The sequence below is a fragment of the Mytilus californianus genome, unplaced genomic scaffold, assembly GCF_021869535.1.
Source record: "Mytilus californianus isolate M0D057914Y unplaced genomic scaffold, xbMytCali1.0.p SCAF_2, whole genome shotgun sequence".
NCBI classification, from domain to species: Eukaryota; Metazoa; Mollusca; class Bivalvia; order Mytilida; family Mytilidae; genus Mytilus; species Mytilus californianus.
In genome coordinates this window covers 56,840,840-56,855,473 of record NW_026262668.1, presented here as the reverse complement: position 1 = coordinate 56,855,473, position 14,634 = coordinate 56,840,840, and the positions used below count along the sequence as shown (strand labels likewise).

At 32.9% G+C, this 14,634-nt stretch overlaps 1 protein-coding gene across 1 annotated transcript; it reads left to right on the top strand.

Moving 5' to 3' along the window:
- Window positions 1-23: 23 nt before the first annotated feature.
- On the top strand, window positions 24-10,359 carry LOC127730087 (U6 snRNA-associated Sm-like protein LSm2). The gene is made up of 4 exons (XM_052238142.1): window positions 24-141; window positions 4,547-4,614; window positions 8,480-8,570; window positions 9,491-10,359. The coding sequence occupies exons 1-4, from the start codon at window positions 139-141 to the stop codon at window positions 9,617-9,619; spliced, it is 291 nt and encodes a 96-aa protein (XP_052094102.1). The 5' UTR covers window positions 24-138; the 3' UTR covers window positions 9,620-10,359.
- Window positions 10,360-14,634: the final 4,275 nt, after the last annotated feature.

The following is a 14,634-nucleotide window of genomic DNA, read 5'->3' as shown; positions in this document are numbered from 1 at the left end:
GAAAAGTTTCCGATTGCCATTATAAATTTTGGAAAAAATAAATACAAAGAAACATTATGGCTAATAAATTTATGAATAAAGATTCTATCTATCTTTATTTCTAGTGAAGTCTCCTTTATGACGAGATAAAAATCCAAAATGGTGGGTAAAAGCATGAATGAAAATTTTACATTTTGTTTTTCATATAATAACGTCCATTTTTCATTTTTTTAGCTATGTCAGCCCATCAACTACCTTTGATTGGTCGTAAAGTGTATAGGAGGAGATGAGTTAAAAGTCCATCCATGGCCTCAAGTGATCTATTTTACTATTTACTGCTGTCACTGCTGCTGAGCGTCACTCACTCACCGAGACCAGCGGGGTCGCCTCTAAATTCCGACACCCAATAGTACGACACCCCATTAAATCGACGACCCATTAGTCCGACACAGGTCGTATTTGAACATCTAATTCATAGATTATCAGTAGACGTGGTATTGGGCACAAATTCTGCATGTCACGAAATAGAAGTTCCTACATAATTTAATAACACAATATATCGTCGATGATTGCAAGTTCGTTATGCTTGCAAAATCGTGACATTTGAGGATTTCGACTTTATTCGTGACGTCATGCAAAAGTATTTATCATCGGCAACGTGCTACTTCAAAAAAACTTAAGCGAATATTTTTCATTGCATTATCAGTAATATCGGCTTGAAAAAGAGAAGTGGTGTATGTTCTAGCATATTATTTGTTTAAACGTCTATTTCCACTACTACTGTTTTATTCCTCTCCTATAACTTTGCTGAATTCTTGGGAAAATTCTTTCAGCAATGTTATTGACATCTCAACATTGAGTCATCATCTATTTTTAGGTTACATGTATGTGGCCTCTTATCCCTTTTTTTAAGGCCAAGAGTATAATTTTTTAAAGTCTGTATGCGAGCGGATTTTTTTAGATCAGAAAATGATATGATATTTTTTGATAAAACAAAACCTGCCGAATATTGGCTCGTAAAAGTAATTTAATCCTATGCCATTGAACATGTTGAATGCAAATTGGTTGAAATAGATATAAGAAGATGTGGTATGAGTGCCAATGAGACAACTCTCCATCCAAGTAAAAATTTATAAAAGTAAACCATTATAGGTCACAGTACGGTCTTCAACACGGAGCCTTGGCTCACACTGAACAGTAAACTATAAAGGGATGAAAAAGTATGAAAAAATACTTTGATGCATTAATGACATTGTGACATCGTTATAGTTATCTTAAACATGTTTAAAGTGTTTAATTCTGGACTTCCCAATTGACCATTGAAAGTCACATGTAAAAATTAGAATAGTTTTTGTGGGGAGAATAAAAAGTGAGTACATTGTATGTCCCAATCTCTCTTTTTTTCGAGATATTCATTTGTTATGTGATCTCAAATTTTTTCTGTAATGTTCAAATACATAAAACAATAGGCCTGCCCTATATATTGTTGCACATGCGCAAAAGCCACCGTCCAAGACAAAGGTCATGAACTTACAAGCATGCCTACTTATTTTACGGAATCAGGTCACAATACAAAACATAGAAAGATTGACCATGTTTCTGTAGCTATTCATCAATTAAATGTATCAGACTGTTTGCAAATAAGTAAAGAATATTTACATCCATAGTGGATAATATTTGCTCCAAGGTTTCAAATTTTTCTTCCGTTTAGATTTGGGGTAACGAACTTCCAATCATCGAGAATAAGTTCCAAATGGAAAAAGTATTCTGGAATATCATTTCCAGCGGAATAAATATTACAGTATATGTTCCTAACGGAATAAATGGAATAGAATATTTGTTCCAACAGGAACAGATATTATGGCATTGTTTATAACAAAGTTTCTAGTGGAACATCTGTTAGGCGGAACAAATAAACATTGACAGGCACCTGGTCACTTCGGCACCTATACTATAAAAAAAGTAAAATCGGTACCTGGTCAAATCTGCATTTAGTTAAATCAGCACCTATTTAAAATGTTTAAAGTCATTTCGGCACCTAATATTATTTTTATGCCCCCGCTGTAGCGGAGGGGGCATTAAGTTTTACCCTTGTCCGTCTGTACGTACATATGTACCAAATGTTATGAATCTTATACACAATGCTTATTACCACAAAACATAGATGAAGTATGAATTTTGGTGGCGTCATTTTTACCGTTCAAGAGTTGTGCCCCTTTACAAATGGAAAAATTGCTGAATTTTTCGTTTCCGTTCTCTAATTTTAGTTTGCCTCAACCAAATGTTATGAAACTTATACACAATGCTATTTCCACAAAACACAGATCAATTTTGAATTTTGGTGGCGTCACTTGAACTATTCTAGAGTTATGCCCCTTTAGAAATGGAAAAATTGCAAAATTTTTATATTCTTCTAAATATCAAGTAATTTTTAAATTGGAGTTATCTTCCTTTGTCCATGATTAAAGTTGAATCAACTACAATCAATGCTTTATAAAATGCAATGTTTAATTTTGACTTCCACTGATAAAACACAGATCAAGTTGAATTTGGGTAGTGTCACTTTAATCATTATTGAGTTATGCCCCTTTATAAATCGAAAGATTGCAAAATTTTTAGTTTCCATTCTGTAACTTTAGTTTGCCCAAACCAAACATTATGAAACCTATACACAATATTCATTACCACAAAACTAAGATCAAATACAAATTTTTTGTTTCTGTTTTCTAACTTTAGTTTGCCTCAACCAAATGTTATGAAACTTATACACAATGCTTATTACTACATAATACAGATTAAGTACGAAATTTGGTGGCAACACTTTTACCATTCTTGAGTAATGTCCCTTTATAAACATAAAAATTGCTGAATTTTTTCGTTTCCGTTTTCTAACTTTAGTTTGTCTCAACCAAATGTTATAAAACTTATACACAACCGTTCTAGAGTTATGCGTGTTTACAAATAGAAAAATTGCTGAATTTTTAGTTTCTGTTCTCTACTTAAGTTAGCCTCAACCAAATGTTATGAGACTTACACACAATGCTTATTACCACAAAACTCAGATCAAATTCAAATTTGGATAGCGTCACTTTTACCGTTCTTTAGTTATGTCCCTTTATAACTATATGATATGCAAGCGGGGGCATCATCTGTTTCCACATGTGGACACTATCCACATTTATTACCTTTTTCTTTCCTTTTTTTACAATTTCAGATTTTAATGAAATAGGTATCATTGATACATTTTGTATATGGTTTAAAGTTCAGCACATGTAATTAAGAAGTTGGAATACACAATAGAAAATAATTAATTGGTTTGTTGTAATAAGTTTTCTCATGCTGTTCTATTAAAATGTTTTGATTGGTTTTCATTTCAAAAACTTTTAAACATGTTAAAGAAATTCTACCAATTAAAAAATTTAATCTGTTTGATGTTTTAACCATTTTCAGATCATTTTTGTCTCGCCTTGACGGAGTCAAAAAGCGAGACATAGGTATGCTGTTTCAGGTGGCAACGGCCTCATCAACAATGTATTAGTTTGTGATTAGGTCTAGTTTATGGTGAACCACTAGGGGTAGGTCAATGATTTTTGGTATGCAGTTGTATTCGCATTGGCGCATCTCATTACCATGGAGATTACTTGGCCCCGCCCCCTCAGTCATGGTCTATTGACTTTTAAACTTTGCTTAGTTTACATGTATTGGTTTGTGATTAGGTCAGTTTATGGGGAAACACTAGTGGTAGGTCAATGATATTTGGTATGCAGTTGTATAAGCATTGGCATATCTCATTTCCATGGAGATTATTTGGCCCTGCTCCCTCAGTCATGGTCTATTGACTTTGAAACTTTTGCTTCATTTACATGTATTAGTTTGTGATTTAATAGGTCAGTTTAAGATGAACCACTAATGTTAAGTCAATGATATTTAGTATGCAGTTTCATTTCCATGGAGATTATATAACCCCACACCCTCATTATGGTTCATTGACTTAATTGTTAAAGTTTGTGATTAGGTCAGTTAAGGGGAACCGCATATGGCAGCTGTATGGAAAGTCAATAATTTTTCGTTTGCAGTTGTATCAGCATATTATATCTCAGAAATTCTTCAGCCCTTTTCCTTCATTTATGGTTCATTGACTTTGAGTATTTTGTATTATTTACATGTTAAAGTATTGCTATTTTAATTTCAACATTTGCATTTTACTATCAAATTATATACAACCAAGACGTATTTCTGTGTCAACAGTTTATTGATAGTTGATAGTTGTCATCTATCATTATTGATTTTCGTTTTATGTTTTAGCTTAAATCAGTATGTTAGTTTTCCCTGTTTAATTTTTGTTTTCCAAGCCTTTAATAGCCTACCATATGGTATTGGTATTGTTCATTATTGAAAACTATATGGTGTTTTGTTGTTGCTTGGGTCCTTCTTATTTGGTGAGCTGATTAAGATTGGAGAAAATTGTCTTATTGGCAATCAAACTACATCTCCTTAATTAAAATTGTAATGCATTAATATGAATGCATTTATACCTATAAATCATGTTTATATTTTCTGATTTCAGTTGTTTTACTCTTTCTTCAAATCTTTAGTTGGTAAGGATGTGGTTGTGGAACTAAAGAATGATTTGAGGTAAGAATCTAAGAGTTATATGTACAGTAACTACACTTGTTTTCATCCACATGATTTGGTCTTAGGTGGATACTTGTCATCGGCTATCACACCACATCTTCTTATTTTTATCATGTTTATAATATAAACACCCCAGGCCCCAAGTACAAAGTTGCATGTTGCATTCACCGTGTTTGTCCTTTGCTTTGTCTCTAACCTTTGTTTCATATTACTTAGCTTCTTTATTATGGAATGATTTGATATTTGGTCTTCAACTTAATAATGAACCTGATATTCAGTGGTTGTCGTTTGTTGATGTGGTTCGTAAGTGTTTCTCGTTTCTTGTTTTTTCTATAGATTAGACCGTTGGTTTTCCTGTTTGAATGGTTTTACACTAGTCATTTTTGGGCCCTTTATAGCTTGCTGTTCGGTGTGAGTCAAGGCTCCGTGTCAAAGGCCGTACTTTGACCTTTAATGGTTTACTTTTACAAATTGTGACTTGGATGGAGAGTTGTCTCATTGGCACTCGTACCACATCTTCTTATATCTATTGTAATAATGAGTTGTACCTTAAGTTATAAGTTGAAACTGATTTTCAGATTTGCAGCCAGTTAATTCCTGTTTGACATTACTTTGATTCTTAACAGAACCTTCTGAACATTGAATGTTTCTAAGATTCTGTATAAAGAAATGATTTCATATATGGCCAGGAACTTTTTAATGTTGGGTTGTACCATTACTTAAAGCAAATTTAAATCTTCCAGTGTTTTAAGACACTTTTAAATTTGTTTTTATACCCATTGAACATTGGACAGTCTCTTCCTGTTTGACAAAATTTTGAATATTTTTTGTACCAGTTGAGCACATGATTTTTTATGTCCCCGCCATAGCGGAGGGGGCATTAAGTTTTACCCTTGTCCGTCTGTACGTACGTCCATCCGTACGTCCCAAAATTGGTTTCTGTTCTGTAACTTGAGTTTGCCTAAACCAAATGTTATGAATCTTATACACAATGCCTAATACCACAAAACACATATCAAGTTTGAATTTTGGTGGTGTCACTTTAACCGTTCTTGAGTTATGCCCCCTTATAAATGGAAAAATTGCAAAATTTTTAGTTTCCGTTCTCTAACTTAAGTTTGCCTCAACCAAATGTTATGAAACATATACACAATGCTTATTACAACAAAACACAGATCAAGATTGAATTTTGGTGTTGTCACTTTAACCATTCTAGAGTTATGACCCTTGATAAATGGAAAAATTGCAAAATTTTTAGTTTCCGTTCTCTAACTTAAGTTTGCCTCAACCAAATGTTATGAAACTTATACACAATGCTTATCACCACAAAACACAGATCAAGTTTGAATTTTGGTGGCGTCACTTTAACCGTTCTAGAGTTATGCCCCTTTATAAATGGAAAAATTGCAATATTTTTATTTTCTTCTAAATATCAAGTAATTTTTAAATTGGAGTTATCTTCCTTTGTCCATGATTATAGTTGAATCAACTACAATCAATGCTTTATACAATGCAATGTTTAATTTTGACTTCCACTGATAAAACACAGATCAAGTTGAATTTGGGTAGTGTCACTTTAACCACTATTGAGTTATGCCCCTATATAAATCGAACGATTGCAAAATTTTTAGTTTCCATTCTGTAAGTTAAGTTTACCCCAACCAAACATTATGAAATCTATACACAATTTTCATTACCACAAAACTAAGATCAAGTACAAATTTTTTGTTTCCATTTTCTCACTTTAGTTTGCCTCAACCAAATTAAATGTTATGAAACTTATACACAATGCTTATTACTACATAATACAGATTAAGTACGAAATTTGGTGGCGACACTCTTACCATTCTTGAGTTATGTCCCTTTATAAACATAAAAATTGCTGAATTTTTTAGTGTGTCTCAACCAAATGTTATAAAACTTATACAAAACTGTTCTAGAGTTAATACTTATGCCTGTTTACAAATAGAAAAATTGCTGAATTTTTAGTTTCTGTTGTCTACTTAAGTTATCCTCAACCAAATGTTATGAGACCTACTCACAATGCTTATTACCACAAAACTCAGATCAAGTTCAAATTTGGGTAGCGTCACTTTTACCGTTCTTTAGTTATGTCCCTTTATAACTATATGATATGCAAGCAGGGGCATCATCTGTGTCCACATGTGGACACTATCCACATTTATTATACCATATTTCTCATGTCTCTCATTGTCTGATAAAGGAACATTTTGATATTTGGAATTTGACAAAACTAAGATGTACTGTGTAAGTCATATTTTTGTGAGGGATTTTCAGACATGGGTGGCAGTAATTTCCTGTTTCATGATATTTTGAGGTTTTATTTTCCACTGAACGTGGAAATTTTTGTCACACATTACTCATCTCAAGTATTTTAAAAGGGATGATTTAATATTTGATATAATACTGAATTGCAACATGTACCAGTATTTAAGCGATTTTCAGGTCTTAGGACAGTCACTTCATATTTATGATACTAAGATTTCTTTTTACAAACAGCCTGGAATTTTTCCATATATGTATCAAGATCTGGACAAAAGTATTATTTGTATGCCCCGCCGTAGCGGTGGGGGCATTAAGTTTTACCCTTGTCTGTCTGTACGTCCTTAAATTGGTTTCCGTTCTCTAACTTGAGTTTCCCTCAACCAAATGTTATGAAACTTATACACAATGCTTATTACCACAAAACACAGATCAAATTTGAATTTTGGTGGCATCACTTTAACTGTTCTAGAGTTATGCCCTTTATAAATGGAAAAATTGCAAAATTTTTAGTTTCCGTTCTCTAACTTAAGTTTGCCTCAACTAAATGTTATGAAACTTATACACAATGCTTATTACCACAAAACACAGATCAAGTATGAATTTTGGTGGCGTCACTTTAACTGTTCTAGAGTTATGCCCCTTTATAAATGGAAAAATTTCAAATTTTTATTTTCTTCTAAATATCAAGTAATTTTTAAAATTGGAGTTATCTTCCTTTGTCCATGATTATAGTTGAATCAACTACAATCAATGCTTTATACAATGCAATGTTTAATGATAAAACACAGATCAAGTTGAATTTGGGTAGTGTCACTTTAACCATTATTGAGTTATGCCCCTTTATAAATCGAAAGATTGCAAATTTTTTAGTTTCCATTCTGTAACTTAAGTTTGCCCCAACCAAACATTATGAAACCTATACACAATATTCATTACCACAAAACTAAGATCAAGTACAAATTTTTTGTTTCCTTTTTCTAACTTTAGTTTGCCTCAACCAAATGTTATAAAACTTATACACAATGCTAATTACTACATAATAAGATTAAGTACGAAATTTGGTGGCGACACTTTTACCCTTCTTGAGTTATGTCCCTTTATAAACATAAAAATTGCTGATTTTTTGTTTCCGTTCTCTAACTTTACTTTGTCTCAACCAAATGTTATAAAACTTATACACAACCGTTCTAGAGTTATGCATGTTTACAAATAGAAAAATTGCTGAATTTTTAGTTTCTGTTCTCTACTTAAGTTAGCCTCAACCAAATGTTATGAGACTTACACACAATGCTTAATACCACAAAACTCAGGTCAAGTTTAAATTTGGGTAGCGTTACTTTTACCGTTCTTCAGTTATGTCCCTTTATAACTATATGATATGCAAGGGGGGGCATCATCTGTGTCCACATGAGGACACTATCCACATTTATGTTATTTTGATTCATGCAAGTAGAAATAAGTCCTAATTTAAAAAGACCCTAAAGAAAGATATTTGTTATGTTTGATGAGTTCTTAATCTGAAATACATTTTTACGTTTTTTCATGTATTTCGATGCTTTAAATGTTATATATTTTGTAGCATATGTGGTACATTACATTCAGTAGATCAGTTCCTGAATATTAAATTAACAGACATACAGGTCACAGATCCAGATAAATATCCACATATGGTAGGACTTTCTTATCAATTACTAAACAATTACACTTTACATCTTTATTGCCCAAGTGTCTGAATGATACCCAGAGCATGTTGGATCATTATTGCCAACTTTAACCAAAAGTTTCACAAAAGGGGCAGAAGATACTGAGGGGACAAAAACCACAATTGGAAGATAGATAACCATAAGATGACAATTTATCGTTATAAAACTATTTACTGAGACTATTAGATCTTATCGCTATTTTGTGCATTTTTCCTTTGATCTTTTATTGTGGTAAATTTTCATATCATGCTACTCGGTTGAGATGGAAAATTATCATCAGAAACTAAGGGCGCATGTGACGTTGTCAATATAGACATCAATGACGTCATAGGCAGAATAGCGATAAACAGATTATCAATGGACTAGAGAATGTTTCTCGGACAAATCTCATCTCAGGGCTGTCACCCTTCAATGAGATTGTAGCTGGGAAACACCCTCTTGTTTGAAAAACCATCGATAATCTTTAAATACATTATCTTAAAGTTGATTTACAAAACCAAATCAAAAGAAGAAAACAAACATTTGATATATAAATAGAAACGATGTACTTTTGGTAAAATGTTTCTGATTTGTTAGTTTGTGCATGTTGTAAGTGCTCTCAAAGAAAGTCCTACATTGACTTTGTTATAATACAGTTACTTCAGAGTGGAGTGCAGGGGCATCACTTTGTCAAGTTTGTATTTTATTTCCTATTGTGCATCAGTTTCAATATCTTCGAGTACCAGTATATTTTATGTATATAAGTGTATTGATTGATACATCGAAAGTTCATAGAAAAATGAAATTTTGTTTACTACAACACCTATAATAATAAGTTAAATAAAAAACTTAACTGAAAATATTCAGTTCAAAATAAATTGTTGATAGTAACATGCTCTCTTTTTCAGTTATCAGTGAAGAATTGTTTTATTAGAGGTTCAGTAGTCAGATATGTACAGTTACCTGCAGATGAATGTGATACACAATTGTTACAAGATGCAGCAAGAAAAGAGGCTGCTCAGAACAGACAGAGATGAACTAACAGTTTTATCATTGGTGCAATAACTATGTAACATTGTTTTTTATTGGATTGGAATGAACAGGAGCAATTCCATCAGAAGTCCTGTGCCAGAGTTCCGAAAATTTGTGATGCAACTATTTGTTAAACATATTTTTTTAAGGAGCTGTATTGACGACTGTGTTGATAGAAAAGATGTATTTTGTAGAAACATAGGGCAACATGTCTGGTTTTGAAACCAGATATGCTTTGCATCTTGAATATAATCATTGACAAGCATAAAGGTGTAAAAAAAAATGCCATTTCATAAATCATTATCGTTTTTTTTTTCTAGAGAATGAATCTCCTATTTCAACATTGGTCACAGTATTTTCTTTTTCTTTTGTAATTTGTAAGTAGGTAGAAATCACTCAACCTATGCCAACATTTTCAAATTTAAGGATTCTATGTTGGTGTAAATTTTGTACTGCACGAACATCCTTTAGTTATTTTTTACTTTATTATTTTTTAAAAGCATTTCATCAACTTGTTGCCAGTTTTAAATCCTTATAAATGATATTTTTGTAATTGATAAACGTATTTAATAGTAAAGATTTTGTTCATTATATATTAAGCCAAATTTCTCTATAGAACTTTAAAATTACAAAATAAGGAAAAGGAAAGATTTCCTTTGTATCTTAAAATGTATTTTTGATGATCATTCATTTTCAAAGATGTATCAAAATTCTTATCAAACATAAAATTTTAGTAAATCTGGTATTATTAATTTTATTTTTATATTATATAGGAATAAAAAAGAGATGTGAGGTACACATTTATGGAACACCAACCCAACAGCACAAAAAATAATAAAGATGTTTTGAGGTTTACGTTGAGTTTTCAACAATAGACAAGTGTTTTTACTATTTGTAAAGCTCTAAAATTGTCCTGAGTATAGACATGACAAAATCTACCAGCAGTACCAAATTATGCACTATACCCTCTTTCTTTTACTCTTCAGTCAATTACAATTTGAGGTGTTCCACAAATAAGTTTGATAATAAAGACTAGACAGATAAATAGAGATTGCTGGTTTCATATTCATGAAGATGGAGGGTTTTAGTTGAATAAAATTGTTTGTTTGAGCAATGGCATAGATTGTGTATTTAAGAAGATGCAGTATGGTCCTTGGCAAGGGATAAACCCTCTTCAGTAATCTAAGAATGATTGATCAATGGATTTATGTTATACTTTTTCTCCAAATGAGTCAATCATGAGCATTGATAATAAGGCCAATGGGAATTAGTTTTTTCATATGACCACACTTCCTCCTGTTGACTCACTGAATTATAAACAAAGATTAAGAAGCAAGTGGCCAATTTATTCTCTCTGTCTTTGTTTGAATTAAAAACAAATTTGTGATCAAGGTTATTATCTCTTGCAAAATGGTTCTTACCTAGGCAATGAAGAAATTCGTGTTGTTTCATGCTGGTATTCGCTTTTCTCAAACAATAGGTTGTTAGTCATACCCTACAAAATCATTGATGCATTACGTAAACAACACATGGCTAATCAAACATTTGAACAGTGAACAAAACAAGAGAAATGAATACATCTTTATTATCAACAGCAATATAAATTATGATGAGCATCAACTAAATTCAAACCAAACAAACATTAATGCAGAAATGAATATTATTCCTGGATTTGCATTGGTTTTACCGGCGTTCAGTTACTGTCAGCTGAAAAAAAAAATGCCCAAATTTTGTCCGACTTATACGAGGGTCAAGACTAAATCCTTAGAATTTGGAGCTGAAAAGGGCACCCGACTTATAGTAGGATCGACTATTAGGTGAGTTTCTACGGTAGTAAGAAACATGGCCGGTTTTCAAAATCCTACACAGAATTTCAACTTGCCCTCTGCAACAGATGCTTCAAATAAAATTGAGAATGGAAATGGGGAATGTGTCAAAGAGACAACAACCCGACCAAAGAGCAGAAAAAAGCCGACCAAAGTTAACCATAGTGGCCTCAATATTGTTTTATAGCAGGTCATCTCTTCACCAGAAGTCCTTCAAGGCTCAGAACAATTCAGTATCTGTCAGAAACTGAATTACTTCCCCTGGCAATCAAGATTGTGAACGTATATTCTCAGCAGTTGAGAAGATACAGGCATACACTCAGTCTGCTTTAGACCAAACAAATTTATATTTTCTCCTCACTGTTAAAATCAACAACACCACCTTGTGATAAAACTTCCAACCCACAATGGAGACAGCAATACAACTTTATGTGTCAGCATATTATGGAATTGGTCAACAGGCAGTTATTCCTATATAAGAAAAGATCTTGCAGCATGGTTTCCTACCTTTTTCTTACAAAATACAACAAAAGTACAAGAATAAATAAGATAAAATTTAAGGCTCGTAAGTTTATTATAAATCAGAAGGAAAAAAAGAAGATGTGACACTACTGGTATTTCTAAATGGAAAAACATGCACACAAGAACACTTTGAAAATTTCAACCCTTAGAATTGTCGCACAAAAACCCCATGGAGATTTTCAAAAGTTGGCTAGTTGTTATAAAATATATAAGAACAATCAGCCACCAAACAATAAAAATTAGGAGTTAAAAAGAGACGACTATCTAACAAGAGACCAAAGGACAAATATGTTAACAACTATAGGGCAATGTATGGCCTTCAACAAGGAAAAGAAAAACTAGTACCATATGTATAGAAAGCTATAAAAGGCACCAGTATGAAAAAATGTGAAACAAGTCAAAAGAGAAATCCAATGGTCTGATTTATGCTAAATATAACCAAAAAAAACACTGAGTTACAGGTTCCTAACAGTGGACAGGCTCATAAAGAATGTATAGACAGCATGTAGAACAAAAATGTGTTTTTCACTGTATAGCCAAACACATTTAGTAATGTTCCTATTATTAAAAAAATCAATGTTTGTTCCGATGAAGTCAATATTCAAAGATCTTACTACAGTGTTAGATTGATAATCTTTCAGAGTTTAATTGATAATCTTTCAGATTAAGTTTATTCAAAGCATCTAAAAGTTTACATTGGCCATATTTTAATTTTCGAGCTCTTCTTCTTATGGTATCCAGTTATCCATCAGATTTTTGATGATTACTAACTGTTGCGCATGCGTAGGATAATAATAAATAAATATTTACAAAAGAATAGTGCCAAAAATAAACAAATACTAACATGACATGTGGTTAAAACTATATACATAACTACTAGGTTTACTGTTCTATATTGTAGAGAACAGTAGGTGTCAACTGTTCTCTAAAAATATTTAGAGTGGGAGAAAGTACTACCTTTGGAGGTAGTACATTCCATTGTGTAATAGTAAACGGAAAAAATGAATATTTGTAACAGTCTTTAAATGTAAGTAGGTGTCTGTAAGTTTGTGGATGAATTTGTCGGGTTCTATTGTCTGTTGGTATGAGTAATTCTGATGGTACAGCGACAATATGGTGAACAATTTTATAGAACATTATAAGTCTAGTTTTAAGTCTGCGTTGTTGTAAGGTAGGCCAATTTAGAGTATTGAGCATGTCTGTAACGCTACTGGTGTTGTGATAACGATTACAGGCATACCTAGCAGCCCGACGTTGAACCATCTCAAGTTTATTGCATTGTTCAGCAGTATGAGGGTTCCAAACGGAACAAGCATATTCTAGTTTTGGTCGGACAAGTGCTAGGTACGCCTGAGACTTAATGTTTGTGATGGATGTTTTTAGATTTCTTTTTAGAAAGCCTAGGCTTTTATTAGTATTACCAATGATGTTGTTTGTATGCTGGGTCCATTTTAAGTCGGATTGCAGTGCCGAGTATACCAAGATATTTAGCGGAGGAGACAGATTCTAGGGTATGGCTGTGAAGGATGTAGTCGTGTTTAATTGTATTTTTCTTGTTTGAGGCAGTGAGAACTGTACATTTGTCAGGATGGAAAGCCATCAGCCAGTCTTCTTCCCACTTTGCAGCAGCATCAAGATCTTCCTGAAGGCTATCACAATCTTTTTTAGATTTGATGCTTTTGTAAATGATGCTGTCGTCTGCTAATAGTCTGAGTTTACTGGATTTCAAATATCCTGGTAGGTCGTTTATATATACCAGAAATAGAACGGGACCCAGAACTGTTCCCTGTGGGACACCAGAAGTAACTGGAGCAACATCTAATGACTCTCCATCCAGGACAACTGTTTATGTGCGGTTTAATAAAAAGGCAGAGATCCAGTTAAGTGTTTCATTTTGTATACCATAGAAATGTAGTTTGTATAAGAGTCTTTGATGTGGGACTTTGTCAAAGGCTTTGGCAAAGTCCATAATTATAAGGTCTGTTTGGGTGTTATTATCTGAATTTGAAGCTAGTTCTTGTATAAAAGATCGAAGTTGTGTTTCACATGATCTAGAGTGTCTGAAGCCGTGCTGGAGGTCGTATAATAGGTTGTTTTTTTCTAAGTGGTTAATTAAGTGTTTTGTTATGACGTGTTCCATTAGTTTGCAACTGATACAAGTGAGAGAGATTGGTCTGTAGTTAACTGCATTGTATTTTCCCCCTTTTTTGTATGCTGGTGCGACATTTGCATGTTTTCAGTCAGATGGTATACAGTCAGTTGTAAGTGATTTCTGGAAAATAATGGTGAGGATTGGTGCCGTTATGTTTTGAAGTTGTTTTAGTACTCTGCCGCTGATGTTGTCTGGGCCAGTGGCTTTGTGTGGATTGATGTTGTGTAAAAGTTTTTGTATGCCAGTTGTGGTAATTATGAGTGATGGTATGACTGGATGGGGACTTGTCCCTTTATCAGGCATATTACTTGCTGTTTCGGTGGTAAAGACTGATTGGAACTGCTCATTTAAAATGTTAGCTTTTTGTTTTGTATCAGTTATTAATTGGCCCTCTTTATTTAGGGGAGCAACTCCACTGTTGTCAGTTCTGATTGATTTAATATAAGACAAGAGTTTTTTGGGTTTTGATTGGTTACTGTAACTTTGGTCAGGGTCATTTGTTGGAAGGTCAAGGATCATT